The sequence below is a fragment of the Urocampus carinirostris genome, chromosome 1 (assembly GCF_059441175.1).
Source record: "Urocampus carinirostris isolate Australia breed hairy pipefish chromosome 1, RoL_Ucar_1.0, whole genome shotgun sequence".
In the NCBI taxonomy this organism is placed as follows: Eukaryota; Metazoa; Chordata; class Actinopteri; order Syngnathiformes; family Syngnathidae; genus Urocampus; species Urocampus carinirostris.
In genome coordinates this window covers 7,513,838-7,541,428 of record NC_142349.1, presented here as the reverse complement: position 1 = coordinate 7,541,428, position 27,591 = coordinate 7,513,838, and the positions used below count along the sequence as shown (strand labels likewise).

General features: G+C 39.4%; 1 protein-coding gene across 2 annotated transcripts in view; it reads left to right on the top strand.

The window, feature by feature from the left end:
* Nucleotides 1–27,591, top strand: part of grin2aa (glutamate receptor, ionotropic, N-methyl D-aspartate 2A, a) — a 224,903-nt gene that overhangs the window by 185,099 nt on the left and 12,213 nt on the right. For both annotated transcript variants that reach the window (XM_088353451.1, XM_088353379.1), the window contains 5 exons: nt 410–563; nt 3,151–3,276; nt 5,341–5,570; nt 17,766–17,926; nt 25,496–25,585. In XM_088353451.1, the coding sequence (XP_088209577.1) occupies nt 410–563; nt 3,151–3,276; nt 5,341–5,570; nt 17,766–17,926; nt 25,496–25,585 (761 nt within the window). The remainder of the gene's footprint in view (nt 1–409; nt 564–3,150; nt 3,277–5,340; nt 5,571–17,765; nt 17,927–25,495; nt 25,586–27,591) is intronic.

Below are 27,591 nucleotides of genomic sequence, written 5' to 3'. Positions count from 1 at the left end.
ATACAAACTCCGCACTGGAAGGCCGGTAGCTGCATTTTAACCCACACAGGAAGTTCCCAAGACCTAAGAACTGTGCCGCACACGCACTAACCACTGTGCCGCCGTGAGAACAAAAGGGTTAAACTTTAATTATCTGCTTGAATGGGGGTTTTATGACTATGAGTCATTTTTACCCGAAGTGTATATAAAAGATCAGGACAACAGAAGGGTTAATTCAGTAGATAATGTAGGGTTAAAAAGTTCCAAATTCCGCTCAGCTCCAAGTATCAAACAATTGAAAAGTAGATTTTCATTTCTCCTTCCAATTCTTGTCTGCACTTCCTTTGTTGCATTTTGTTTCTAATGTTTTTTCATCTTTCCAATCCTTTTCTGCCTCTCTGCCCGTCCCACCTACCACAACGCCCTCAAGGTGGTCTATAAGAAAGCCGTCATGGCCGTCGGTTCTCTGACGATCAATGAGGAGCGTTCTGAGGTCATCGATTTCTCCGTCCCATTCGTGGAAACTGGTATCAGCGTCATGGTGTCCCGTAGCAATGGAACAGTCTCCCCATCAGCCTTTCTCGGTAAGCACCAATTCATATTTTGGTGTTGTTTAACCCCGGAGGATTTTTTTTCTTTTTTTTAACCAAGAATGTTGTGTTCGTTTTTTTTGTAAGTGTTGAAGTGTCATCGTTTCTGAGGTGTGATACACAGCTGAAAACACAGCTTGCTTCTTTTACAGTCGATACACAAGTGAGCTCGAACGGATCCTCCTGTGGTTTGACTGCAACTGATTTTTCTTAAACAATGCTTTGTCCTGTAACTAAAAATAGAAATTTAAGGGCCGGTCACACAGCCGTTTGCGTCTGTATCGCGGGTAAAGTTTTGCGTTTTTTTTTTTGCCCGTGGTTGCCCGCGATGGAAAATGCCCAAAATTGGCCAACCCGCTGTTCATCGGTGGTTTGCCCGCAAAACAGACGCCGGCGACTGTTCCGCTTCCTCATCGCGTCATTTCCGCGCCATTTTCTCGTGTGGACCACGGGTATAAAAGCTGCCGAGCCGGCGTTATGCCGAGATTTGCATCCCCTTGCTACTACAACCACTTTTACCTCGTTTTATCTCACTTTTATATCACTTTTAGGGAATTTAATGGCGGACATATAACCAAAACCACTTCGTCTTGCATTTGTTGGGAATGTAATACAACTTAAACCATTCCGTCTTTGTATTTGTTGTGGATGTAATGGAACGGTAATGCACGCCGTATACAAATCACTTTTGAGCAGGTAACATGTTTATTTTGCCTTTTTCTATTCAAATCGCTCGCATTGAAACTGTTATGCACTCTACCATAAAGCTTATTTCTGCATAATAAGCTTTACGGTAGAGTGCATAACAGTTCTCAAAAGTGATTTATATACGGTGTGCATTACCGTTCGATTACGTTCACAACAAAAACAAAGACGGAATGGTTTATGTTGTAATACACTACGGTGACGGGGATCCATGTCCACCCCTTGACGTCTCGAGCACAACTGACATGTGCTCGGCAAATCGCGCTGTATATACGCGGAGAAAGGCGTTTGACCGTCACACGCGTAACATGCTGATTTCACGTAATAACACCGCGATACAGGCGCAGAACATGCTATGACCGTGCTCCAACCACAATTACCCGCTGAAATTTCGTGTCCTACCCATGTGTAACCACTCCCTGGCCGCGGCCAGAGCACGTCGTTCCGCGTCATTTCCGCGTCATTACGTCGTGTGCCGCCCGCGGTTAACACGTGGTCTAAAGTTTTGAGCAGCGCAAAACTTTTTCGCGCTGCCAACCGCGTGTGAATTTCCGACCGCATGTAAGGCACTGCTGTATCTCGTCTATATGGCGATCTCAAAGCGTCCAACATCGTCTGCTTCACGGGCAGAAATTTCTGGCCGTGATTCAGCCTCGATACGCCCGTGAAAGGCTTGGTGACCGGGCCCAAAAGTTTTGAGCAGCGTAAAACTCTTTCGCGCTGCCAACCGTGTGTGAATTTCCGACCGCGTGTAAAGCACTGCTGCATCTCGTCTGTATGGCGATCTCAAAGCGTCCAACAGCGTCTGCTTCACAGGCAGAAATTTCTGGCCGTGATTCAGACGCAAACGGCTGTGTGACCGGGCCCTAAGTCACTAAATACGTGTTTCCCTAGAATTTAAACTGGTGTTTTACATTTGATTTCCACAGATATCAAAAGAATATCACATATATCAAAAGGACCTTACTGTTTTTGATCGGACTGTTTTTATTATTATCATATTTTCAAAATAATTCGACTAAAAATACTCGAAATAGTCTCAATCCTGTTTGGAGGAAAAACTTTTAACCACATTTTTTGATATCCACATATTCTCTTCTCTTATTTCTGACAACACATTGACATTATTGTGATATTCTGATTCATTATTATTGTATCTAAAACGATTGACCCTTTTCAGGAACTAAACATACTCCTAATAGTTTTACACCAGTCTAAAGAAAGCCAGAACAATCCTAAATTAACAGGCTGCAGGCATACTCATGAGACCACATCCTCTAAGGCTGCTATGATAACACACACGGCCAGTTCATAAAAAGAGCAACAGCTTATGCTTGAAGCTTAAGGCTGTTCATGCTAGCATGAAATCCCCGCCCGCCTTCAACACGCACACACTAACATGTATGTAGCGCACTGTCCTGAAAGTGGCAATTAAAAGGGCTTAACTGGAACGCCCCACGATGGCCGCTCGCCAACGCCATCTCTCTCACAAGCGATGCGGCCCCTTCGCCATACGTTATAGGATGCCTTTAATCTCTGCAGTGGTGTTGCTGGCTCAGAGGGAAGGGTAGAACTGCTGACACCAGGGCTTCTGACGCCTCCTCACGCTGTCAAACCAGAGATCCGCCCGCGAATGTGTTCTCGCACTCGTCCACGAACACACAAGTGCTTTGGGGTTTAAGAGGGGCTCCTTCAATGCGGCACTTTATTAGGGTAGTTCATGTGCGTAATTGATTTCCGCATTCAGATTGAGAAAAGCAAGAATGAGACGAAGCGTGAATCACAAGAAGTGATGTGTAATATTTGGAATTGTGACTCAGCGGGTCTTATTATTGCTAAATCCCTGTCATCTTATGTCACTTTTTCCCTCTCGTAGAGCCATTCAGTGCATCAGTGTGGGTGATGATGTTTGTGATGCTCCTACTGGTGACTGCAATGGCTGTTTTCATGTTTGAATACATCAGTCCTCTTGGATTCAACAGAAACCTGGCGCAGGGAAAAGGTACGTCCACACAAAAGTTTGAATATATCAAGTAAGATTGGACACTGATGACTTTTAACCAGTATTGGGCAGGTTACTGAAGTTATGTAACAAAAACACTCATGACAACGGGAATTAAGATATTTTCAAATATAAGAAATACAATATACGTATATATATATTTTTTTCTAATTTTACTCAGGCTGTATATACAGTAGGGAGAATATAACCGTAAGGAAAGATTCAATACTCTCAGTAGATTCAATACTCTCTGAGACAGTGCCAAAGTACTTTTATTCAGTTGTACTTTGTAGGTGAATACAAACACGCCAACCCTATTTATGCGTTACTGGCGGATTGATGGTTGTATGTCACATCTTGAGCAAAGGAGAGGCAGTTAGCAGTCAGAGAACGTTGCAATTCATGATCTGCTTTTAATAGGTATAGGAGTAATAATTCTTGTCATCGAAAAAAGGTACTTGTGTTCCAGGAACATGTTCCTTTGTTACGCATTAGGCCCAACACTGCCTTTAAAATTACATGTAAAACGTTACATGATTATACTAAAAGCAGCAAACTATTCTGTTTGGATTTTTCGCTGTAAATTTAGTTTTGTCTGTTTTTTCGTGTTCATTTTTTTATTTCTACAGCAACCATGTTAACATTGAAGTACAGTAGTTAAGCTTAAATAATGCTTGCCTCCGGTGGCTGCCAAGTAGTAAAGTATGGTTGCTTAAATCATGTCTCTGTTGCTATGCCGCACAACAACCAAGATGCCAGCACTGATTGAAGAAAAGCATAGTTTTGTATTGCCGGGCAATGAATTGAATTGTTTTTTTATCGAACTGCAGATTTTAATTGGTTAACCTGTGTTAAAAAATATGAAGCACATGCAATATTAAAATAAATGCTTCTAGTAATTTGTGACGTTTAATCAAACTATAATCACAGGCTATAATGACACATTTTCTGTACACAAACTGAGTGGTAAGTTTAATAAAAATTAGTTTTTTTTCTCACCTTAAAACATCTCAATGAAAAAAAACTTGCTTGAAAAAAAATGTATCAAGTGGTGGTTTTCATTTGAAATATGATAAAATATGAATCTACAAGATAAAATTTAGATTGTTTTTCTCGGCCATATTGTCGAGCCCTACAACATAGAGCAGAGGTGTCAAACATTCAGACTACGGGCAAGATCAGGCCCGCCAGCAGATTTAATGTAGGCCGTGAGAAAATTTTGTGAGAAGCACATGAGAAAAATAAGCCGCATCACGTTAATATCCTGCAGTTTAACAAAAGACCACTTAATGCCGCCAAAGCAAGACACCCGCTGTAGCTGTATTTGCTGACTACAAACACCCATCCTGATATTTTACTTCAAATAGAAATCACAAACACGCTGTTTAAAGCAATACCATTAATGCGTAAATGTCTCTCTTAACTGTAACATTTGTTACCTAACTACGCTTTTTATCAGCAGTTACCAGGAAATATCGGTAAAATCAAAATTAAAAAATATCACCTGAGAGTCTTTGCAAAAGTTTGAAGAAGCTTCAGCTCCTCTCTATAATACACGTGAAATATAACAGATGTTTCGAAATCCATGTTAACAATTTCATGAAAAAATGAATAAAAAGCAGAAAGCGGAGTTTTGAATCATCAAATCAATCATTTAAAATCATTTTCACCCTAATTTGTGTTTGTGTGATATGTTTTATTTACAGTTTGAGTTAAATAAAGTCAAATAGAAATTGTACAACTGTCCAAACGCAGAGTTGATTAACACTACAGGAGATTGAATCCTGGTGAAAGAAAAACATTTTGAAAAAATAACAACCTAAATAATTGAAACATAATTATAATTTAGTTGTGAGCCTCCAAACGATCTCCAACCCTACATCCTTTTTACACCAATAATTTACCGGTCCCGCCCCTGTCAGTGTTTTTTTCTACATGATTGCCCCTGAACTAAAACAAGTTTAAGAACCCTGCCATAGATACTTCTATGCAATGTAGAGCTCTGCTACATTTATATGTGGAGGCAGAACATCCGTCCCTCATTCTTATCTGCATTTCGTATAGACCCCCACGGCCCCTCCTTCACCATGGGCAAAGCAGTGTGGCTACTCTGGGGTCTGGTCTTCAACAACTCTGTCCCAGTGCAAAATCCGAAGGGAACGACCAGCAAGTTCATCGTGTCCGTGTGGGCCTTCTTCGCTGTCATCTTCCTGGCCTCCTACACTGCCAATTTGGCTGCCTTCATGATCCAGGAGGAGTTTGTGGACCAAGTTACTGGGCTTTCGGACAACAAGGTAAAATAACGCGAGATGGGTCTCAATAGCCATCCATCCACCCATCTAGCTCCAAGTCCAGGGGTCTTCAAATGAGGGTACGCGTATCACTGGGAATACATGAGGGCACTCCAGGGGTATGTGAGCATTCATATCAAAAGCATTTAAAAGTAATTAGAGTTCTGGACTACAGAGCGTACCTGATAAAAAGGCAAATGCGCAAATTCAATAACGAATCCCAATTGTCTATGTATGAGTTGCACCAGATTTAAAGCCACAGACTAAAACAGACAAAAAAGGAACTTGTCCGGGTCCTTTTTCTACATCAAGAAAATAGAACAGCAACACATATGGGGCTGAAAACTGACGTCATATGAGGAAAAATGTACCCAATAATCAGTAAAGTTCTGCCACACTAAAATATTCAATCAGCAAACACTACTTGTTAGAAAGATTCCAAGCATTTATGTATAATGAATTTTGTTGCACTTGTGCATGTACGTTTATGCCAATATAATAAATATTGACAGATGCAGACAGAGTCTGCAAATGATCTTGTTAATCATGGCCGACTGGGTTACTTTTTTAGACATTTCATTGTTGATTCTGCCAATACTGCAATACTGTGACAGTGGAATCTTATTGATCTTCTCATGCTTGTCACTTATTAGATGACAAGGCATTTGGCTACTGAAAGGGGTCATAGTTGATTGCGCTATTTACATTTCATTGAATTTCTAAACTTTGACATTCAGAGCACTAGGCAGAAATTGCGATGCTTTGTTTAAATTAAAAAGTTGGATAACCTTTTCCGCACCAGTTCTAACACAGCTGCTCAGCGCAGGATGAGGCGGACTGCTGGGGAAGTGCTGCAGGACAATGCAGGGAGCGCTGCTGTGTCGACGTGGAACCCCGACAGAGACACTGCAGCTGGGGATATTTGTGGGAAGGGCCGGGTCACATTCAAAGCCGCGTCTGACACTCTCACGACCATCTGCCCCGCGAAAAAATTAAAGAGGAAGCGACACCATATTTGAAGCTGCAGTGTTTAAAATGAATGGAAAAAAGTAACGGCTTGTCGTACATAATTTACAGTATTAAATGATACAATTATTTCAAAATCATATAAGTTGTCTTTATAATGACTACATTTCATTTCTGGTGGCTGTTTTTTATTTTTATTTTTTTTGAACAAATATGTATTAACTCATAAGCAGGGAAATTGACGAAGGTATTATTTTACTATATTTTTAAAACAATATAGGTAAAATATATTAATATATATATTAAAATGAGCAACATTTCATACAAAAGTATTTTTACTATTTTAAACATTGATTTTTTTATGTGTTTTTTTATTTGTGAAATAATACTGTATCTTGAACTCCAGACTACAAGCTGTTCTTTATTCCCTCAATTTAAACACTGCGGCTTTGAATACAATGCAGCTTTTTCTTTTTTGTTCGCGCGAGACCGATAGTTGCAAGAGTAACGGCTGCGACTTCGGACGTGTACGAGGTCCCCCTTGCGTCGATGCAGCGACGCTCCCCGACTGGTTGAGGCCTAGCATTTGGCTGCGGACCAGAAAAAAAAAACATTTGCCTAGATTATCTCTATGCATAAATACTTTCGAAAACGGATAAGAATGCACATACAAAACAGGTTTGAAAATATTTATTCGAGAGTAATGAGTCTGTGTATTTGCCAACACTGTATTGTATTGTATTTTGTTTATTTTTTCTTTTTAGTCATGTTGCAATTATTCATATAATACATAAGATAAAACAATACACAGAAGTGAAACTAGAAGTTACTTCAATCAGTATTTACTATGTACTCACAATAATTCAACTTTTGGACCCAGAAATCAGATCCATATTTTCACTCTCCACAACTACCCCATACCGTCCGCCTTCCCCTGTCTCATATATCCTCTAGTTCGCCCTGGGCGACTGTCCAGAAGGTAAGATAAAAACATAAAGACTCTTTGAACTCAGTTAGGCATTGTTATTACACACAGATTTAACCTTCAATTTTTTAAGGAAACCTCAAACGATGCGACCCGCCTTTAACCCTGAGGATTCATATCCAGGCTCGAACAAAGTAAAAATTGAGATTAGTTCTCAAATGTGCAGATTTGGCCTTGAATCGGGTGCACCCTGTTGTCCAGGATTTACGGTAAGGATTTTTTTTAAATTTATCAAAAATAATCATTAAAATACATCACAAAATAAAACATTTCAAAATGGCTGCCCAAAGTTGTAGTTACCTATGTTGTATGTACTTCATTTATAAAACATTTTTTAAGTAAATTAAATATATCTACTTGGTTAATTCTTTTTTTATTTTATTTTTTCCTGAAAAAAAACATCATTAACATCCCAAACCCAAAACGTTATGTACTGATTTTGGTTCTTGGTTGAAAAAAAGCAAAAGAAAAAAACACAAGAAATACGAGAAGCACTCTGCCAACTCAGAATCAAATCAAAGGCCGAGCATAAGTTGTCTCCAAGATATAACAAGCTAAATTGAAGAAATCATATTTGTTTTTCACATTGTATACATGTGGAGTTTGACCTTTACAGTCTATTTAATTTACAAATCAGTTGCTTGATTTGTATTTACTACTATTTTGTTGTCTTGGAAATGTTCTCTTACCTAAGGAAGTTCAAACTAAACCTGACAATGCAAATGACGAGCACCTTTTTAGGCAAGAATAGGTGAGACTAAGGCGCAGAGGAGATTTGTTTTATTTATGCAATGGAACCCTGTCACAATGTTCAAAGAAGAGGAGCAGACATTCAAACAATATTCCCAAAGGCCAAAACAGACGACATGGTTCAAGACAACTTGGGGACAGATATGTGCAATGTTTAGAAGGCTGAGGTAAGAAAATGGAAAGGCATAAAGGGGCCGAACAAACTAGATGTAGACAGGAGCAGAGGGTCACCTATAGAGGCTGTGAATGAAGGACACAAGGCTATCGCTAAGCAGAAGTGACAACAAACGGTTTGACCTGCAATACAGCGAGGAAAAATTCCTCCCAAGGGATTGCTCAGTGATGTTACTCTTTATCCCCTAACCCCCACCTCTACGCCCAAAAACGGCTATGAGTGTTGACCACTGGGAGATGAAAGGTCAGAAATCCACTCGCCTGAAAAGAAGCCATATGCTTTTTATGAATTAGAAAAGGTTACACATGAATGGATCCTTGTCTCCTATGTACACTGTGAGTCTGTTTTTGTTTTAGCTTTTGTCGCATCTGAGTTCATAGTGTGAAATATTTCACGTTAAATTGTATTCCTTGTGGACAACTTGTTTCATCACTGAAAACCATTTTAATATTGATATTCAGTGTCAACGTGTTTCTCCAAAGTGGATAAAGAGTCCTTTAATATTCTCGGTTTACGGTTCATAAATCCCTTAACCGCGTTGGTCGTCGGGGCACCGATGAGGACGCAACTCTGGACAGCTTTCTTTGCTAAATAATGCTAACAAAAAACACTCAGTTCCATAGTTGTTTATGTCAGCTTTGTAAAAAGTGCAGCAGGTGGTATTTGTTTTTCCATAAGAGCCCAAAAAGAAAGAAACATGTTTAGAAAGGAAATAATTCATATTTACCAGGGTTCCTCTTTTCAATACCCTCTAGCTTGTTGGTATTAGAACTACACAATGTGTAGCCTCCACCTTAAGACGGTGAGAAGATATTTACTCCGGTTACTTTAGGTATTGCAGCCTGGGGGGGCAATTGTAGCACCCAGGATGATAGTTTGAGGCCAATGCCCTCGAATAAAAGTCAAAGGGACATTGTGTATTATTTTCCCAGGGGGTGTTGCTGTATTCTGCCGTGCCCCCCCCAAAAAAGAAGCACAACGGAAGAAGAAAAAAAAGACTCAAAAGTGACCAAAACGCACCTTTATACCTTTGAAAACATGAGAATCAAGAATATTAAAAAAAATGAAAAATATTTTAAAATAAAATTAAAAAAGGACAGAAAAAGAAATGAGAAAAATGAAAACAAAAGAAACAAGACAAAAAGTGAAACTCAAAAAATAAAGTTTAAAAAAGAGAAAAACTAAGAAAAAAATTGCATTTCTTTCCGTTTTGGTCCTTTTATCTGCATAATTATTGTTTTCCTTTGTTCCATTTTCCTTTTTTTTCTATCTTTTTGCCTACTTTTTTCCCGTACTTATTTTTTGCGCCTTTTTCTTATTTTGTCTTCCCTGTTTTTCATTCCTTTAAAAAACTATATTTTTACCTTCTTTTTTCTTTCTTTGGGAACAGCTGCATAAAAACAACTATAAGATAATGGGTACTTTTTACCCACTTTCATTCTCCATAGTTTGTAGTTTTCCTTAGACTCATTTTTGGTTGCACCACAAATACAGTGACATCTAGTGGGAAAATATAATACACTGTCTCTTTAAGAGCAGCAGATGTTTTTATCAGTGCTGTGCTTTTGGAAAACCACATTTGGCCCAACCTCACATGGATCCTAGCTTCACCGGCCTCCATTTCAATTAATTTAGACAATGGGTCTCCAACCTTTTTCAAGCCGAGAGCATCTTTTGTTATAATTACTATGTTGTTACTATGTTATTACCAGGTTAATTATTGGAAGTAGGGCAAAATAGACTCAGTCAACCACTGAAAAAAAAACATTGAACTAGAAAATAACAATTACCCCACACTGCTCAGCTATTTTCAGAGCAGGTCCGTGGTCACCTCAGTTGTCATCATGGGGCACCCTGTTCCCCACGGGCGCCATGCTGGGGACCCCTGCTTTAGATGGTCCTATTTTCAAGGAACATAAGCCCTTTCAACACTAACATTTTGGGCATTTTCTGGTTATTGCTATTGATATAACAAGAGTTTATATTCTCTAGTACTTCAGTTATATTTTTACTTCACACAAAAGCAAAACCATTCACTCCATTAACAATTTGCTAATGCAATCACGCCACAAAGACAACAATGCTCGGTGCTGACAGTGTTATAGTTATAAGTATCCGCACTTTATGTAAACAGAAGATGTGTTTCAGTTATTTTCCTGTGATTTGCGATCATGAGCATGAAAGTGATAGAACACGGGCAAGGATTGTATTTGCCAGTAGTTGTAACCATTAAATGTTAATACAACCCAACAAATTTCAAGACCACAATATTTTCTATTAGACATTGTTAGTCTAAAGCGCTTTCAATTAGTGTTTGTGAATATACTGTGCATTAATGCTATGTTCAATACAAAAAAAGCATGAAAAAAAGACGAGATCCAATACCTATAGAACAAAGAAATTTGACCAAACTGGATGTATTACAAAGACCCCAATCATCCAAATATCTTTTGTAAAAGCAAGGTGAAAACACATAGAACAAAAGGTTGCAAAAGGCAAGAAGAAAACACAAACCCCAAGTGCTAGCAAAGGCAACAAATAAAAAATGACGAGTGGATGCTGATGAGTACAAAAAGTGACATGGATAAAACGAACGAGACTTGTAGGTGCCAACTAAACACTTAAACCCCACACACACTTAACACCATTAGCGTTGGGAATTTGGCGTCCACGCCATTGGCTGCAGAACAGCAATTGTGCCGTCCCTGGCTCTACTCCAAGTTGTCTAGGTCACGTGTTTTGGGATCGTGTGATCATTCAAGATGGTGCCTATTGCAAAGTCGGATAGTGGTTACAATGGCAAGCCCATATTTACTACTGCGTCAAATGAAAAATGAACGAGGGCTGCATTGTGTCAAATATTTCTAGATGAACGTATCAGGGCACTTTCCACATCCGCATAATGAACCTTTCTTTGGAGAATAGGGCCAGATTGGAACACAGACATGAGAAGTTGTATGCCCGGTTGTTATTGGTGGTTGCCACAGTATCCGACCAAATTACTTTTGCTTGTGATCGTTCCTTAAAGATTCAAGGAAACTCCAGTGAATTCAAGTCAAGTCAAGTCATGTTTATTTGTATATCCCTTAATCACAAAGAGTCTCAAAAGACTGCACAGACCACAGACTATTGGGAACTACAGACTATTATGACACTCTCCCCTTATCTAAAACCTACATGCTGGGCACGGGAAAACTCAAAAACCTCACCATGAGGAAAATAAGAAGAAACCTTGAGAAGGGACCGCACATGAGGTAACCCCCCCCCCCTTCCAGGACGACCAGGCTAAAATGGACCTCGCATTAACAAACAATAGAATTAAAAATAAAATAAAAAATAATTAAACAAATTATGTCAATTTTGAATTACACAATCCTTTTTTACAATACATACAAGACAAACTTTTTTCTTGATTTAGGTCGCACTTTTTATCGGGGTGGGATGGTGGATCCAGAAGCAATGACTCAGATAAAACCGAAAGGGGAGTGTAGAAAGTAACTTTCCCTGTTGTTCAATGTTCATGGTTAATTTGAGGACTTTGATTGATTTGTAGGTGGAGAAGTTGAAATATCGGGATTACATTCTCAATAATGTATGTTGCATGAAGTACCGTCGTCTGATTCCAAAAGCTAAATGTAGATTGCCACTGGCGCCAGACACCAAATGTGCATGGGACGATACAGTGATACCTCTTTATACGAGCACCTCTAAATTCGGGAATATCGATGTGAGTTTTATTTGTAAAGAAACCCTAACTCCACAGATGACAGAAACTCCAAGTCACAAGCATTCCCAGAGGCTACACTCGACGCCGCTCAACAATTATGACTGCTCACTGACGGCATCAGCCCGTTCCAGTTTGCACATTCAAACTACTTAAGGCATAGCTACAAAGAGAACAGTTCCTTATTGTGTGTGTGTGTGTGTGTGTGTGTGTGTGTGTGCGTGCGTGTTCATCTTAGTTACAGTAACTTAACATAAGTGTACAGTAAGTGCTTAAGTATCGTCATCATTCTCTCAATCTCATACCGTTCAACCTCAGCAAATTACTCCCCACAGGGTTTGTATGGGTGCCCGAAATCCTTGAAAATGCTTGTCAATGTTATGTTTTACAGGTTTGTAAAGTGCTTGAATTTTGGGTGAAGTACTAAATGCTTGAACTTTCTGCCTTGTTTATTGGCAGTCTGACTCGATAGACTGAAGAAATGAAGAAATCATATGATATGAAGACAAATAAAATTAAAAGAAAGACGTTCGAAGAAAATACTTACTTTGGCTTGCGCCCACCTTAAATAGATCTTTAGTGTTGGGGGATCAATATAGATAATGATAACAGAAACTATTCAATAATTCTCATCAGTAAAACTATGATAAGAATACCTATATTATATTTTTTATTTCAATGAGAAATTTTAAAATTGGCTTTAAAAGTCCTTAAAAAGGGCTTGAATTTGGCCAAGAAAAGATGTAAAAACTCTGTCCCCATACAGTATTAGTGGTTTTAAATCCCCTTAACAAACCTTACATATGTAATGCGGCACCTATTTACAGCAATACAGGTTATGGAGAACACTGCGACAATATTAGTACTCTATGATAACGTTGTCTGCTACCAGTAACCAAAATAATCCGCATTAGAGCCAAAATGGGCAAGAAGTGAGCCGTCTACACGATTTGAAATGATCAAAAACACGTATGAAACACAAAGCAAACATAATAAGACAGATATGCGATCTGTGTCACTTCTCCTTGCTTTTGCCCCCCCTTCCTCCGCACCACCTGCACACCATGGTCAGTTCTCATAATGAACTCGCTTTTATTTTATTAATGTCATCTTATTGATTGTATTACTGTATTTTTTATGTTTGTTTACTATTAGTGTTTTTAGTGATCAGGAAGACGTGTTCTATTTCGTCCCTACCGACGGTCAGATTGATTCAAGCACAGAATTTCACCAGTTTGAGAAATGCCAAAATAAGTTACTCCATCACACCTGTGTCCTCAGCAATGTCTATTAATTCTCATATCAAACCGCTGTGTTCCGATTGAAGGAACTGGCGCTTGTGCCACCCCTACTGCTATTAGCCTAAAGACAGATTCCGTCAGAGCTTCGTGTTTTATCGCCCTTCTAGAAGGCTGCCTGGGGTTTGTTTACTTGCCGACATTGTGGCTTGGTTTCTGGCTCGCCTTCGCCTCCTTTTGGGTTTGCAACTATGGCCTTTCGCTTTTTTTTTTCTCGCCACTTGTCGCGGTTGGTTGGATTTTGCCCTACGTAGCTTTCCAATAGCATGGGTGTTACCGTGTCTGGTCTTCTCTAGCCCTGTTTTGTCGCTGCAGTCAATGTCGGCGCTGTTTCCGATTATTCTCCGGCTTGCCTGCTTGCAGGCCAGGGAGTTTTTGTCAAGCTAGTTTACCGCTAGCATCGGGATGACCACATATAATCTCGGCCGCGCGCGCGTTGTCGAGATGCCGGCCCTGTATCCAGTTACTCCCTGGTTTGCCTGCTTGCAGGTCAGGTGTTTTATGTTCAGCTTACTTCCCCTGTGAATCGAGACTTCCGCATCCTTGGCCGGCCTCACTCTGGCGGCTTCGTTCCGGTGCTGCCCAACTAGGGGTCCCCAGCTGGTGCAGATGGACTGTTGGCCTCCCTTTGTGCTGTTTGCCGAGGCAGGCCTTCAGTGGGTTCCATGTTGGGCTGCGTTCTTTTGATCGCATGGCTCTCGCTGCGAGCGTTAGCAATCAGGTGGCAGGGTGCGGCTCTTATGTCCCTCGTGTGCGTTGCACTGTTACATTGTCGCGACAGCAAGTTTCTATCCGTCCGGTCGCCTTTTGTTGTGACAGCTTGTCTGGAGTTTGTTTGGTCGGAGAGTTGCTTGTCCCGCTGGATCGCAGGGACTGTTGCCCATATTATGCTGCCTGTGGCCACCCCTCATGGGTGCACTTCCATTCTACCAGGTTAGTCCCTGTCCCTGGTAGGCATTGTTCTGCCCCATCTGGCGCCGCGTAGCACTTTTGCCAGGTTTTGCAACTGCTCAGCGTTGTCTTTGGTCCAACCAAGGCTGCCCAGTGAGATTTGTGTGTGGGGTTCCTCGCGACTACGTTGGTATTAGTTATTATGCGCATGAAGCAATGCCTCTGCCGCTCAGTAGGGACAAATTAGAACAAACATTACAAATGTAACTACGGTTCTATGAGTCCCCGCGCGACCACCAGTCGGAATCTTAAGGTTTTTGCCAAAAGATTCTGAATGTAAGGTACCTGTGATGAGACAGAATTTGGAGAAGTTCCTGAGGAAACAGGTGTAATAGAGTGACTAATTTTGGAATTTCTCGGACTGTGCATGCACCAATGTGAAATTCTGTTCTTGAAGCATCCGCCTCTGGCTGTCGTACAGAACTCATAGAAGCATAGTTACATTCGCGACACTCTTTTTATAGCTATTTAGGGTTCACTCGGATGCTTTTGGGAAGAAGGCAATAGACCAATTGTCCATCAATCCATCCATTATCTGCACCGCTTATCCTCAGTAGGGTCACGGGGGGGCTAGAGCCCATCCCAGCTATCTTCGGGGAGTGGGCAGGGGACACACTGAACTCGTTGCCAGCCAGTCACAGGGCACACAGGGACAGACAATTCGCTTACTCTTTCACAACTAGGGACAATTTGGACCAGCCAATTAACCTGACATGCATGTTTTTGGAATGTGGGAGGAAACCGGAGTGCCCAGAGGAAACCCACGCAAGCCTTGGTAGAACTTGCAAACTCCACGCAGGAGGTTCGATCTCATGACCTCAGAACTGTGCCTCACACGCGCTTACCACTGCGCCGCCGTGCCGCACAATAGGCCAATTCGTTTTTTGGGTATTCCATATCGGGAAAATGTCCTCTTTTCATGAGTAATTCTTTCTACAAGCACAATCCTGGAACGAGTTGAGCTTGTATAAAGAGGTACCAGTCTATAGGAAATAAAAGCCTGGACGAATTATCCAACAACTAGTGGAATATTCAGCTCCCCTTCTATAAAGTTCCGATTGCAGATGAGCTGCATATGTAGCTTTAGCCCACGCCCATCTCCTAAAACTGAAAGCATGAAAAATGATGTGCTGACTCATTTAAACCATTTTATATTGTTACAAGAAACAATCTCAACAAAGGTAGAAAGACAAGCATTCAATAAAGCAAGTCGCTTTCTTACATAACAGCATGACTTGTATAATAAAGCGGAGGGAGAAAGTAGACCAAGACAAAATAAAAAATCCATTAAAGAAATGTGTGAAATGAGAGCAACTGAGAAGTGATATCAATTACAAAAGCAAAGTGCCTGTGTCTCACTTCCTTAATTATGAGGACAGAATTAGTTGCCGAGTACTTAGACCAAAAAAAAAAGTTAAAATTTGAAGTGCCTCTCATTTTTTTTTACACTAAATATGAACTCATATCTAATGGGGCTTATCTCTCATCGTGTCCTGATTCCACTTTTATTTGCAGTGCATCATACTGGAGTATAGTTCTCACTATACAGTCACTATAATACAAGAGGAAAATATGCGGCAGAATCAATAAACAGTAACGTTGTGTGTGGGGGGGGGGAAATAGTTGGTTTTTATTGTTCCATGCGCAAAATGAGACGATGGGATTGATAACAAATGTGTTTAAGCACATAAGTAAGGATGACTTATCAACAAAGCCGCAACACTAAAAAAGGTTGTGTAAGGGTGTGTGCAATCCAACAAATTAAAGATCACTCATAAAATTCCCCAAGGCTCTAAGCTAGGCCCTGAAGTACTATATTTTAATTTAAGTGTAAGTTATATGTCTGAATAAAAAAAAAAGTGTTTACTAAAGAAATTTATAAATATTTTTTTTCATACTGCGTCTTCTCAAATCCCATAAGATCCATGTTAATGTGTGGCAACTTCAGCCAATTGTTTTCCTTATTATTGATTGAAATTCGGCAGCACGGCGGCACAGTGGTTAGCGCGTGTGCTGCACAGTTCTGAGTTCTGAGGTCATGAGATCGAACCTTCTGTGTGGATCTTTGTATGTTCTTCCCGTGCTTGAGTGCGTTTCCTCCGGGCACTCTGGTTTTCTCCCACATTCCAAAAACATGCATCATGAGCGAGCGAATTGTCTGTCCCTATGTGCCCTGCGACTGGCTGCCAAACCAGTTCAGGGTGTCCCCTGCCCAACGCCAGAGGTTAGCTGAGATGGCCCCGCGACCCTACTGAGGATAAGAGGTGCAGATAATGGATGGATGATTGCAATTCCCCTTATTAAGCGATATTAATCCTTGGAAACACAACACAGAACCTGTTTACTCACAGAAAAACAAACTTTGTGGAAAAAATGTTTTTGTAAATATGTTTATTTTATGTACTGAATAAAAAAACCACGTACAATTATTTCAGCATCTTTATTAATTTGTTCTCCATCTGCAGTAAATTTACTGTTGCCTTTTATAAGTAACAGTGCGGGATTTTCCAGACTTCATCTGTTGTACAGATGTGTTTTTCCTTGTAACAGAAAAGGTCACCATTTAGTTTAATTTGCAACAAAGATGTCAGAGTTTCAGTTCTGATTTTCTTTTTGTACTTTCCTCACATGGCTGAAAACTCTCTCGTCTCTGCATGAGAGTAAGGAAGGCAGAGCTTAACTTTGTAAATCTCAATATGCACAATACGGGGGAAATATAAGTGCTATATCAGGGATAACATGTATTAGTGTACTGCTAGAATATCCACAATCTACAATGACAAAAAACAATCTGGATTACAGCACTAAAAAATGAGATTTTGTTTTTCCTTGTACACAAATTGTAATGAAGCAAACATAATGTGGGGAAAGTCGACAGGTATGGTGTGGTAACCCAATTAGGTAAAAGACATATGTAGCATTTTGATATTCCAGGACATGGAACTGCACTGCATTTTGGAAACTGAATTAATAAAACAGAAAAGGAAAACAATTCTAGATCGAAGGGGTAATAAGGTGGTTGTTCTGGCATGCATGAAATTTGCTTTTACTTACATGAAAGATCATGTTTAACCTATTTCTAAATGACTCATAATTAGTTCAGTAAAGAAAAATATAACAAAAAAAATGTTTTTATTTTAGAGTAGGAATCCACAAAAATATATAAAAATAGTTTAGGGTTTTGTGAAGAACTGTTCTAGTTTGATGTATTTGATTTAAACACTGTTTACTCATTAGGAATCATTTACAAGCAATTCTGTATTACACTGGTAACTCTCAGGATTCACAACACTCCCAATCCAATCCTCGGGAGCCTTCCCTTTTTCTACTCTGTGTTTTTCTTCTACAGTTCCAGAACCCGTATGCATACTCACCCCCGTTTCGCTTCGGCACGGTTCCAAACGGTTCCACAGAGAGAAACATCAGGAAGAACTACCCGTCCATGCACCAGTACATGGTCAAGTATCACCAAACAGGAGTTACGGATGCTCTTGTCAGCCTAAAATCTGGGTAAGTAGACACTGGACATGAGTGTTTGTGTGACTGCAAGATGATTGTGATTTTGTAATAGTAAGAGATAATACTAAATTCCAAAATCTCATCTCATCTCATCTCATTAGCTACACCGCTTATCCTCAGTAGGGTCGCGTGGGTGCTGGAGCCCATCCCAGCAATCATCGGGCAGTGGGCAGGGGACACCCTGAACTGTTTGCCAGCCAATCGCAGGGCACACGGGGACAGAACTCTCACCCGCTCATTCACACCTAGGGACAATTTGGAACGGCCAATTCACCTGAAATGCATGTTTTTGGAATGTGGGAGGAAACCGGAGTGCCCGGAGGAAACCCATGCAACACGGGGAGAACATACAAACTCCGCACAGGAAGTCTGGAGCTGGATTTGAACCCATGCAGGAGGTTCCCAAGACATGAACTGTGCCGCACATGCGCTAACCACTGCGCCGCCATGGTGCCCAATTTCCAAAATCTGCGACACCATAAATAAGAACTATACACATAGAAAATATGTATCTGCTGGATAAGGCTCAAGTGTGCCTTCACAAATCCCACACAAGCCCAGGAAAGTGTACATGTGCTTAGGATATATGTGTGTGTAGATGCAAGATTGTGCTGGCTGTTACGTATGTGACAGCTCCTGCGAGACTGGGGATGAATGAGACTCCTCACTGGGAAAGGCAGCATCTATTTTTAGTGCTTGGTCTCTATAATGGGACAGCTGCAGTATGTGTTGTGTGTTAGAGCTGGCGATGTTGAAATTCAAAAAGTCCTACTAAGTCTCGTTGGAATGGTAAAATAGTTGGATGATTAGACAACTAGTAGGTAAATACACTATTAGGTAAATCTGGTGTGTTAATTAAGGGCTTGAAGAGGTGGATTGACCAAAGGTTAGGATGAGTTAAGATGTTTAAAAAGGAGAACTAAATCAAATAAATATTAACTATATTTACCACCGTTCGAAAGTTTGGGGTCATTCAGACAATTTAGTTTTTTCACAATTTTATTTAACAAATTTGTTTTCCAATATCAGTGTAATTTTGCCCATATTAATCTCTTTCTTTTGTTGCCCATTCTCAGATATGGCTTTTTATTTGACACTGTGCCTTGTAAACCACATTTGCGAGTCGCCTCTTCACTGTAGATGTGTACATTGGTCTTTTGCGGATACTATTTAACCAAGCTGCAAGTCCAGTACCTGTAATGCATCTATTTCTCGAACTACAAACTCTCATGTACTTGTCCTCTTGCTTTGTTGTGCAGTGAAACCTCCCACTCCGCTTTCTACTCTGGTTAGACCCTGTTTGTGCTGTCCTCTTAAAGGTGTATTAGACAACGTTGCAGGAGATCTTCAGTTTCTTGGCAATTTTTTCCATGGAATTACTTTCAGTTCAAAGAACAATAATACGCTGTTGAGTTTTATATTAGAGATATATTTTTTTCTGGTAATTTTGGAAGTTTAATAGGACACAGAAATGCGATGCTTAAGACACTCGGCCAGGTCAGTTATAAAGCTTTTCTAACCAGCTAATCTGTTTTCAGCTTTGTTTTCATCATTGCACCGGGGTTTTCTAGCCATCTATGAGCCTTCTAAAACATATACCAAACACAATGTACTTGAATAACACTTGAATGCTGCTTGCTGGAAATGTGCCTCTTCACACTAATGTAGATATTGCAAAAAAATATCTCCAGCTTCAAGTCATTTACCATGATAGAAATGGATGAGGGGTATTTCTGATTAGTTTCCTGTTATCCTTATCAAGAAAACCCAGCGCTTTTGATTCAGAAATCAGGTTTAAGCGACCCTAAACTTGTAAACGGTGGTATATTTCTATTCAAATCTTCACAGTCAATATACTTATATAATCCATAACATAAAATCATACAAAGGTCATACAAAGGCTCAGCATAAAGCTTGTACAAAGTAAACATGTGTGTATCTCCGCTTCAACAACTACCAGCAGGTCTGCTTCTGCAGTAATTCCCTCATTGATAATTCTATTTGGCGGCATTAGCAGATGAGCAATGCTGCGGCATTCAGATGTTTAAGGCTCGATGGCCGGATTAGCGCTGATCAGACATAATGCTGACGGGCTTAACACGCGCTATCTGCTGCAGCCGCCAGAACCAAAACTATGTGCAAAAAGGGGTTAGAAATCATTTGATCGTACTTTGAAAGTTGCATAGCTAACGATTTGATGTAGTTTTTTTTCCTTGGGGGTGGGATCGGCTGTGCTGGGGTGAATGGACAAGTACTGAAGTGAATCTGCCACCAGGTTTGCACCAGAAAAGTACTTCATAAGGACAGTGCTTATTAGTTAGCACCTTGTAGACGTAAACACCTGCATTTATTTAAAAAAGAAACAATATTGCTTTGAATGATAAGCAAAAACACATGGACTAAGGTATTAAGGTGCATTTTTAAAACACTCGTATATTGAGAAAATAACGTTTTATTTACATAACATGAGCCTCACCAATGGGTACCCAAAAACCTCTATAAGGCTTAGGCAAAAAATGAGAAGTAAAATGGTACGTTTATTCACTTAGAATCTCTGTAGTTTGTGTTATTCTTGTACTTGTTATCACTCGTTTTCGGGACAGTATAAAGCAAACAATTCACACTGTATTTAAAAAATACATAGATGAAAATCTTTATACATGTTTGTTTCTATTCATTTACCTATTAAATAAAGGTAAATTCGCACAACTGAACAAATAAATACAATGATCTAAATTGTTTTCTAGGAAGAAAATATTCCCATTAAAAAAGACTACTACCTTATTCTTACACGATAATCATTACATAAAAATATGAAACTAGTCATTGACAAAATGTGAACATTACCATTTTCAAATTTTCTGTAAACTTGTCAAATAATGTTTTTAAAACATGTACGTGATTTTTTTAAAGGTTTGAATTCCGTTTTACATTTTGTTTAAGAGGCATTATTTTTGTTTTGTTTATTTTGTGTTTTCTTTAAATAATTTGAACGTCACTGATATGTGAAATTAAGGAAAAACTTTTTCAGGAAAATAAGTTTGTTTGTTCATTAGCCAAATTGTCATCAGTAGTTTATTTTAAAGAGTAATGTGTTTTTAAAGCGGTCAAATTCATTTTCGGGGCAATATTATGCATTATGGTTTTTTTTTTAATATTTCAAAGTTGTTTTTTTTTTTTTAAAGCAAAACAGTTGTAGAGATTCTATAATAATCAAATTACATTTTGATTTTTTTTCACAATACTTCCCAGTAATTTAAAACTCAATCAATGTTACCTCTTAAACTGACTAACATGGAAAGGTTGCTTGGAAGAAAGAGGCTTTATGATTGGGAAACAGCATGAGACGATCCTACTATACAAAAATGTTATAAGATAAGAATTGAGACTCAAGGACCTGCACCCTAAACATTTGTGTTCACGACTGTGTATAACTACGTTTTCGATGACTGTGTTTGGACGTCTTTTTGTTGGCAGCATTTGTTGCCGTAAATTGACCCCATCATGAATTCATAGTAGGATTGCAGGCGCGTAAGTTCCTCTTCCAGAGAAGACCCCAACTGACATCCGGACATCAAAATAACAGCCTGGATGGTCTGTTTCCTTCGAGCTCCTGACCTTAAGTGATGAACCGCAGTTCCACACAATTACACAGTTTGAAGATGGTTCCACCCGCATGGACCTGTGCCCAAATATGTTAACAGAGCTTCACCTTTTACAGCCATCCTCAGCTAAGGTGGTTTTAGCTTTAGAATTAGGCTGTAGAAAAATGTTTTACAGTTGCAGATTAACACTGGGTTGAAAACCGTTGTCTTATAATTGATTCGTTGTGAATAACATTAAGAACCTATTATGCTTTGTTTTAACTCTTGTTAGCACGCCCATCTAACATGTGAAAGGTCCCTGGTTCCAGACCAGTTTAAAACATATGTTGGCCCAGAGAGGGATGGGAACTTCCAGGCTGTACTTGCCCAAGACACACCACAGGAAATGGTTCACCTATATTACGAACGGTTAAGGGATTCAACTTACTCGATCACAAGCCACAGCTTTACTTAATACCAGGAGGTAAAGCTGTTATTGGGATCAAGAGGTGGGCGGGTTCGATTCCCAGCTCCTCTGTGTTGTATGTCCTTGGCCAAGACACTGAATCCCTAATGCCCCCGATATGCATGTAGTTGCCTTGCCTGGCTGACGCTCTTATCGGTTATTTAGTGTGTGTAAACGGGGAAAGTGTGAAGCACATTGTAAAGCGCTTTGGGGGGGTGACTTGAAAAGCGCTATATAAATGCAGACCATTTACAATTACCAGTTACAGGCACTTCACACCTGTGCCTTTTTTTTTTAATCAATCCAACCCTCAGTAACTATTTGATGGCTATAAAACCTTTACTGTGGCCACAGTTGCAACATATAAAAAACTCTATCAATACGAACCTAATAAAATTGCAATATTATCTAAGAATGGACCACATTTTACTCACCAAATATCCTATTAATTTTTACACAAAATCCATCCTCCTTTCTTCACTTAGAAATGAACAGGTGATAACGTAATGCTAGAATGCCCTGGCGTTGCCGACTTTATATCTGATGGGCTTGAGCCACTGAAAAAACAGCTTTTTGACAGCTATTTTATGCTACAGGTCCCGCACAACTGATAATGAAGGCCGCCGGGTAGATTCATTACTCTAGCAACATATTTGCCCGAAATGTACTTGGTTAAATGCTTAAATATGAAAGTACACATATGGAAGCAGCACAATTTGGTAGAATAAATTAAATGAAGCTAACAGGCAATTTATAATTATTTAATACTAAGTTAGTAAATTCTGATGAACAAATTATATGCCTCAACGTACACATAATCTAAAATTCCAATCAAAGTAAATTAAATACTGTTCTTGAAGTGTTTGTGGATTAAGCACGGTTTTGGTTTGTTTTGAAAGGTAAAACGGAGGTTTTGTCCCAAACCTGAAATAATCACTGCAATGACAACTGTACTAACATTGAGTAATCTGAGTTAACACGCACAAATCAGTTTTTTCTCTACTTTATCATTTTTTTTAATTCATTTTATTTTTTTGCAATTAAATGCCTGCGGATGAGTGTAGCGTGGGCATCTTAGTTATAACAAAGGTGAGACAATACTTTAAAACCCTACCTGGTATATTCTCAAATATGATCAAAATCTGAAAAACTGAAGATTGTATTTTGCACATTTTTTAAGGGTAAGTTTATGTGTTTTCAAAAGTGGCCATTTGGAGAGGAGAGATTTACAACACTAAAACCTTTGCAAATGTGTATTTTTAGACATTGTGAAAGAGTTGTAAATGTTTGATTTATCTTTCCAGAAGTCAATCAATGATTGTGCACACATAGGCGTAATAATGAATAAAATAAAATAAAAATAAATCATGATTGGGCTCGCGCACGTTTACTTGCGGCACTGATTTGAATACCCACTGTAAATGTGTACAGATTTATGTAGGGAATTTCCTTGGCTAACCAATATGTCAATCGTCATTCAAATTGTTTACAATTGCCAGAAGATATTTTGAGCTACGATAAACAATCTGTTTTATCAAACAGGCCCATATGGCCAATGCAGGCCGTGGACCATGAAAAAAAGCCCAGAGTAGTGTCAATCAAAAGGTGAGAGGCTAGTGCCCATATTGGGAATAATTGTACAAGTCTATTAAAGGGGACCTTTGAAAAAAAATGAATATATTACAACAATGAACATCCAACAAAGCAGAAATTATCTCATGAATATTTTTTATTGCCTTTTTTTAATCTTTATTTTTTGTATTCTCTCTATTGTCCTGGATCTAATAAAACCATGTTTCAGACATTCAACTCATTTGATGATGGCCAGGGGACGTAATTATGGCTCACCAGAGACGTCGTCTTGCAACCATCAAATTTGATGACAGTACACAACGATTGCCTCCTTACAACCGAGAGTGTCTAGTGCACTTAACCGTGTTTAATATTTACTACAAAACACACGATACACTGCTGCCAGAAAAAAAAATCAGCCTAAAAGCATCTCTGCATCAAAGAAGGTTCCTTGTTGCAAGCTGTCTGTTTTGCCCCATATATCCTGTTTACAAATGAACAGACTACGACAATTATTTTCTATGGGGTTTTAGCCTCTGAACCTTAGAGTTTGATTGGCACCACTTTTGGCCAATAGCAGGTTGTTTTTTTTTTTAATGGTCCACAGTCGGCATTAGCTAATGAGGGACTGTATTGATAGAAAGTACAAGGCTTTCTTTACTTCCAAATAACTTTAGCCTATAGTGACCAATTCAAAATAAGCGTGTGTAACGTCACTAGTGATTCATTTGCACATACCAAGTGTGTATAAAAGTGATAGAGACACGAAAAGATAACTCAAATGTTTGCAACTCGTTCACAATGTATACAAAATCGGCCAAAATACTACACATTTGCAAAGATTTTAGAGTTGTAAACTGGTTGTCTCCAAATGGCCACATTTGGAAGCACTTGAACCTACACTTAGCAAAATGTGTAAAATACAATGTTTAATTTTCAGATTATGATCAAATTTGGCAAGGTACCAGGTACAGCTTCAAACTATTGGCTCACCTGTTTTCTAGCTAAGATGCTCATGCTACACTCATCTGCAGTCATTTTACTGAAAAAAATCAGGCTAGAATAAAAACCTTCTATATGTTTTTACAGTGATAATTTCAGTTTTGTGACAAAACTTCTGAGTGTTATCTTTTCAAAAGAGACCAAAACCGTCCATATTTTCCAGTTTAAGACATCATTCAATTTACTTTGGCTACGTCTTGGATTGGAATTTGAGCTAATTTTACAGGAACGTCAAGGAGTTTATGTAATATATTTCCATAAGGATACTTTAAACTCTTAAAAGAGTTATTAATTTGACAGTAAAACATTTTTGAAGAGCAAGCATTAGTCTTAGTATACCAGTATATTGTGGGACACTGAAAACTTGTTGGCTTGCCGCAAAGGTCACTCAGGCTGTCATCTTGACACATTTATTTTAAACTACAGATTCACAGTCTTTGTATGGATCAACCCAGTGCAAGATTAAGCTATAATTACAAAGCTTAACTATTTCCTTTGAGCCTTGGTAAAGGGCTGATCTGACAATCCGTAAATGCCAGGCGGTCGCCGAACTATTAGCAGGTTTGGGCGTAAATGTGTGTGTGTTCATGCTAGTATCAGTTACAGTGAAAATGTCAGGGCTCTGCAGATGTGTGTGAGTTAAAAGCGAGAGAGCAAAACAGGATAGGGTGAATGTTTGCGTTCATCTAAAGTTTGTTGACTCGATGCCTCCGAGGCCTTATTACCACTGAAGTGTGTTTACGGAACTGCCCCTCCTCTTTGTGTCCTCTGAGTCGGTTAACGCTCGGATTGAAGTCCTATCGAAGATGATATACTACCTAAATGATCCCCGCAAACTGAACATTCGGAGGGCGATTTGTGCTCAAAAACAATTTGACCGCCCACATGTTGTGTTTATTGTCCCCTCCCTTTTGTCTGATCCCCCCTTTCTTGCAGTAAACTGGATGCGTTCATCTATGATGCCGCGGTGTTGAACTACATGGCGGGCAGAGATGAAGGATGTAAGCTGGTGACCATTGGCAGCGGGTAACTGAATTTTTCTTTCTTTCTTTTGCCCCGGCCAATCGTAACAATGACACCGAAATATTGATCTCTGAATCACTATTCTTCTCCCCTTCTTCTAACTGATGTTGCCATTGACGATTGTAGATGTCATTGGCAATTACTTTCAATTAAGAGTAAAATCTTAAGCCAGGGCCTTAAATGTCAATCTTTACGTTCAGGTGGGCCAGGCTACTCTCTCTCTCTCTCTCTCTCTCTCTCTCTCTCTCTCTCTCTCTCTCTCTCTCTCTCTCTCTCTCTCTCTCTCTCTCTCTCTCTCTCTCTCTCTCTCTCTCTCTCTCTCTCTCTCTCTCTCTCTCTCGCTATTTTCTTAAAAAAATAAATAAATATATGTTAAAAATAATGGATCCATAATCGAACCAAAAAATGCATTTCACTTGCTCTTGTTCTTCCTTCTCTCTCTACCTCTCTCTCTATTTAAGTGTTGTGCTATAGTTTTAAGGACATACTGGTGCTGTGGTTTGTGTCACAATTTCTAACCCGTTATAATGACAGATCTTCTTAAAATGTTGCCGTCAACTCTCAACGAAAAACCATCAATAATGGAAAATTGGTGGTTAATGTACTATCTACCGACACATAACTATAAAATACTGTATGTAAATGTTTTGACAGTCTTGTTTAACTTAAATTCCGTTAAATATGATTGTTTTCTAATTTATTGTCGTACATCACTTCTCCTTCCTTATAGATAACATATGAAATTTCAGGTTTTCTTCTAGATCGGTCCTACAAATCCCGTTTATTGGTCGGACTCAGGCTGGGTTGGGCTTTAATAGCATGGGCCTCAGTCGGTTTGGATTTTTTAGGCCCAATCTTACTTTGAATGCAGTCAATGTCAGAGAATGATGTAATGAAATTATTAATATTCTATCATGAAATTCGAACTAGAAGCCGTGACTCCAAGCCTTCAACCCTGCGGCTTATGCAACAGTGCCGCCAATTCATGCACTGTTTTTTTTTTTACGGCGGCCATGGGCGCCCGGGCAGTAAAGGTAAGAGTGAGACACTTGGAATATATGTGTCGAGAAAGACGCAGGTTTAATGTAACTTTATACTTTGTTCATGAACAATACTAGCATGAACAAACCCTCGTCATGAAAAAGGTGTAAATCGAAAGGTGAGCGCAAACTACCATCTTTGGAATAATTTTACGAGTCTGGTTATTTGTTAACGTAAAGAATGTGGCGAAACGAACTGATTACAAGACGCAACGTCTAACAAAGCAGAGATGTTTAAGGCGGATTCCGATTCATCCGTCGGCATTATTGCGTGTTATGGGTTACATATTTTGCACTACTGGATTCTATGGATTGTCCTTGATAACCAAGCAATTTTCACGGACATTCAAAGAAGTTGAAGGCAGCCCAGGGGACGTAATGGTGAGTTACACCGGCTTTTTGGTTCTTGGGTATCTTGTTTCCGGCCAATTGTGATGTTTCTCTTATGAGTATATTTTAAATCTTGAATCCCAAGAGTTTTTGCTTTCCAATGATATGTGGAATGATGTATTCCAGTGACTGGTGACATCATATAGTCACGTATTTGTTTATCAAAAGTCTGGCGGCCCACCGGCGGGCCGGCTGAGCCTTAATGTTAAGGTACCATGTGTGATTAAAACTCTTTCTGTGTAACGTCTTTCTTTGTAGATATATCATGTTTCAATGTGTGTGCAGCTTTCAGTCGTCTGAGGCTTATGTATGTGTAGTTACCCTCTTTCATGCACGACACAAGGTTTCACAATCTCTGGGTTTATTGCCTGCATTCAATAAACAAAACAATACAAAAGTCAGGGGCCTCTGTTCACGACTGCAATTATCTTCAACGCTTACAAATTCACTTCAGCTACGGCAAGCAGACAACATGCGAGCACATTAATAATGAAACTTCGATAATAACAATGAACATAACTTTCACACGTACCTGCATTCAATAAACAAAACAATACAAAAGTCAGGGGCCTCTGTTCA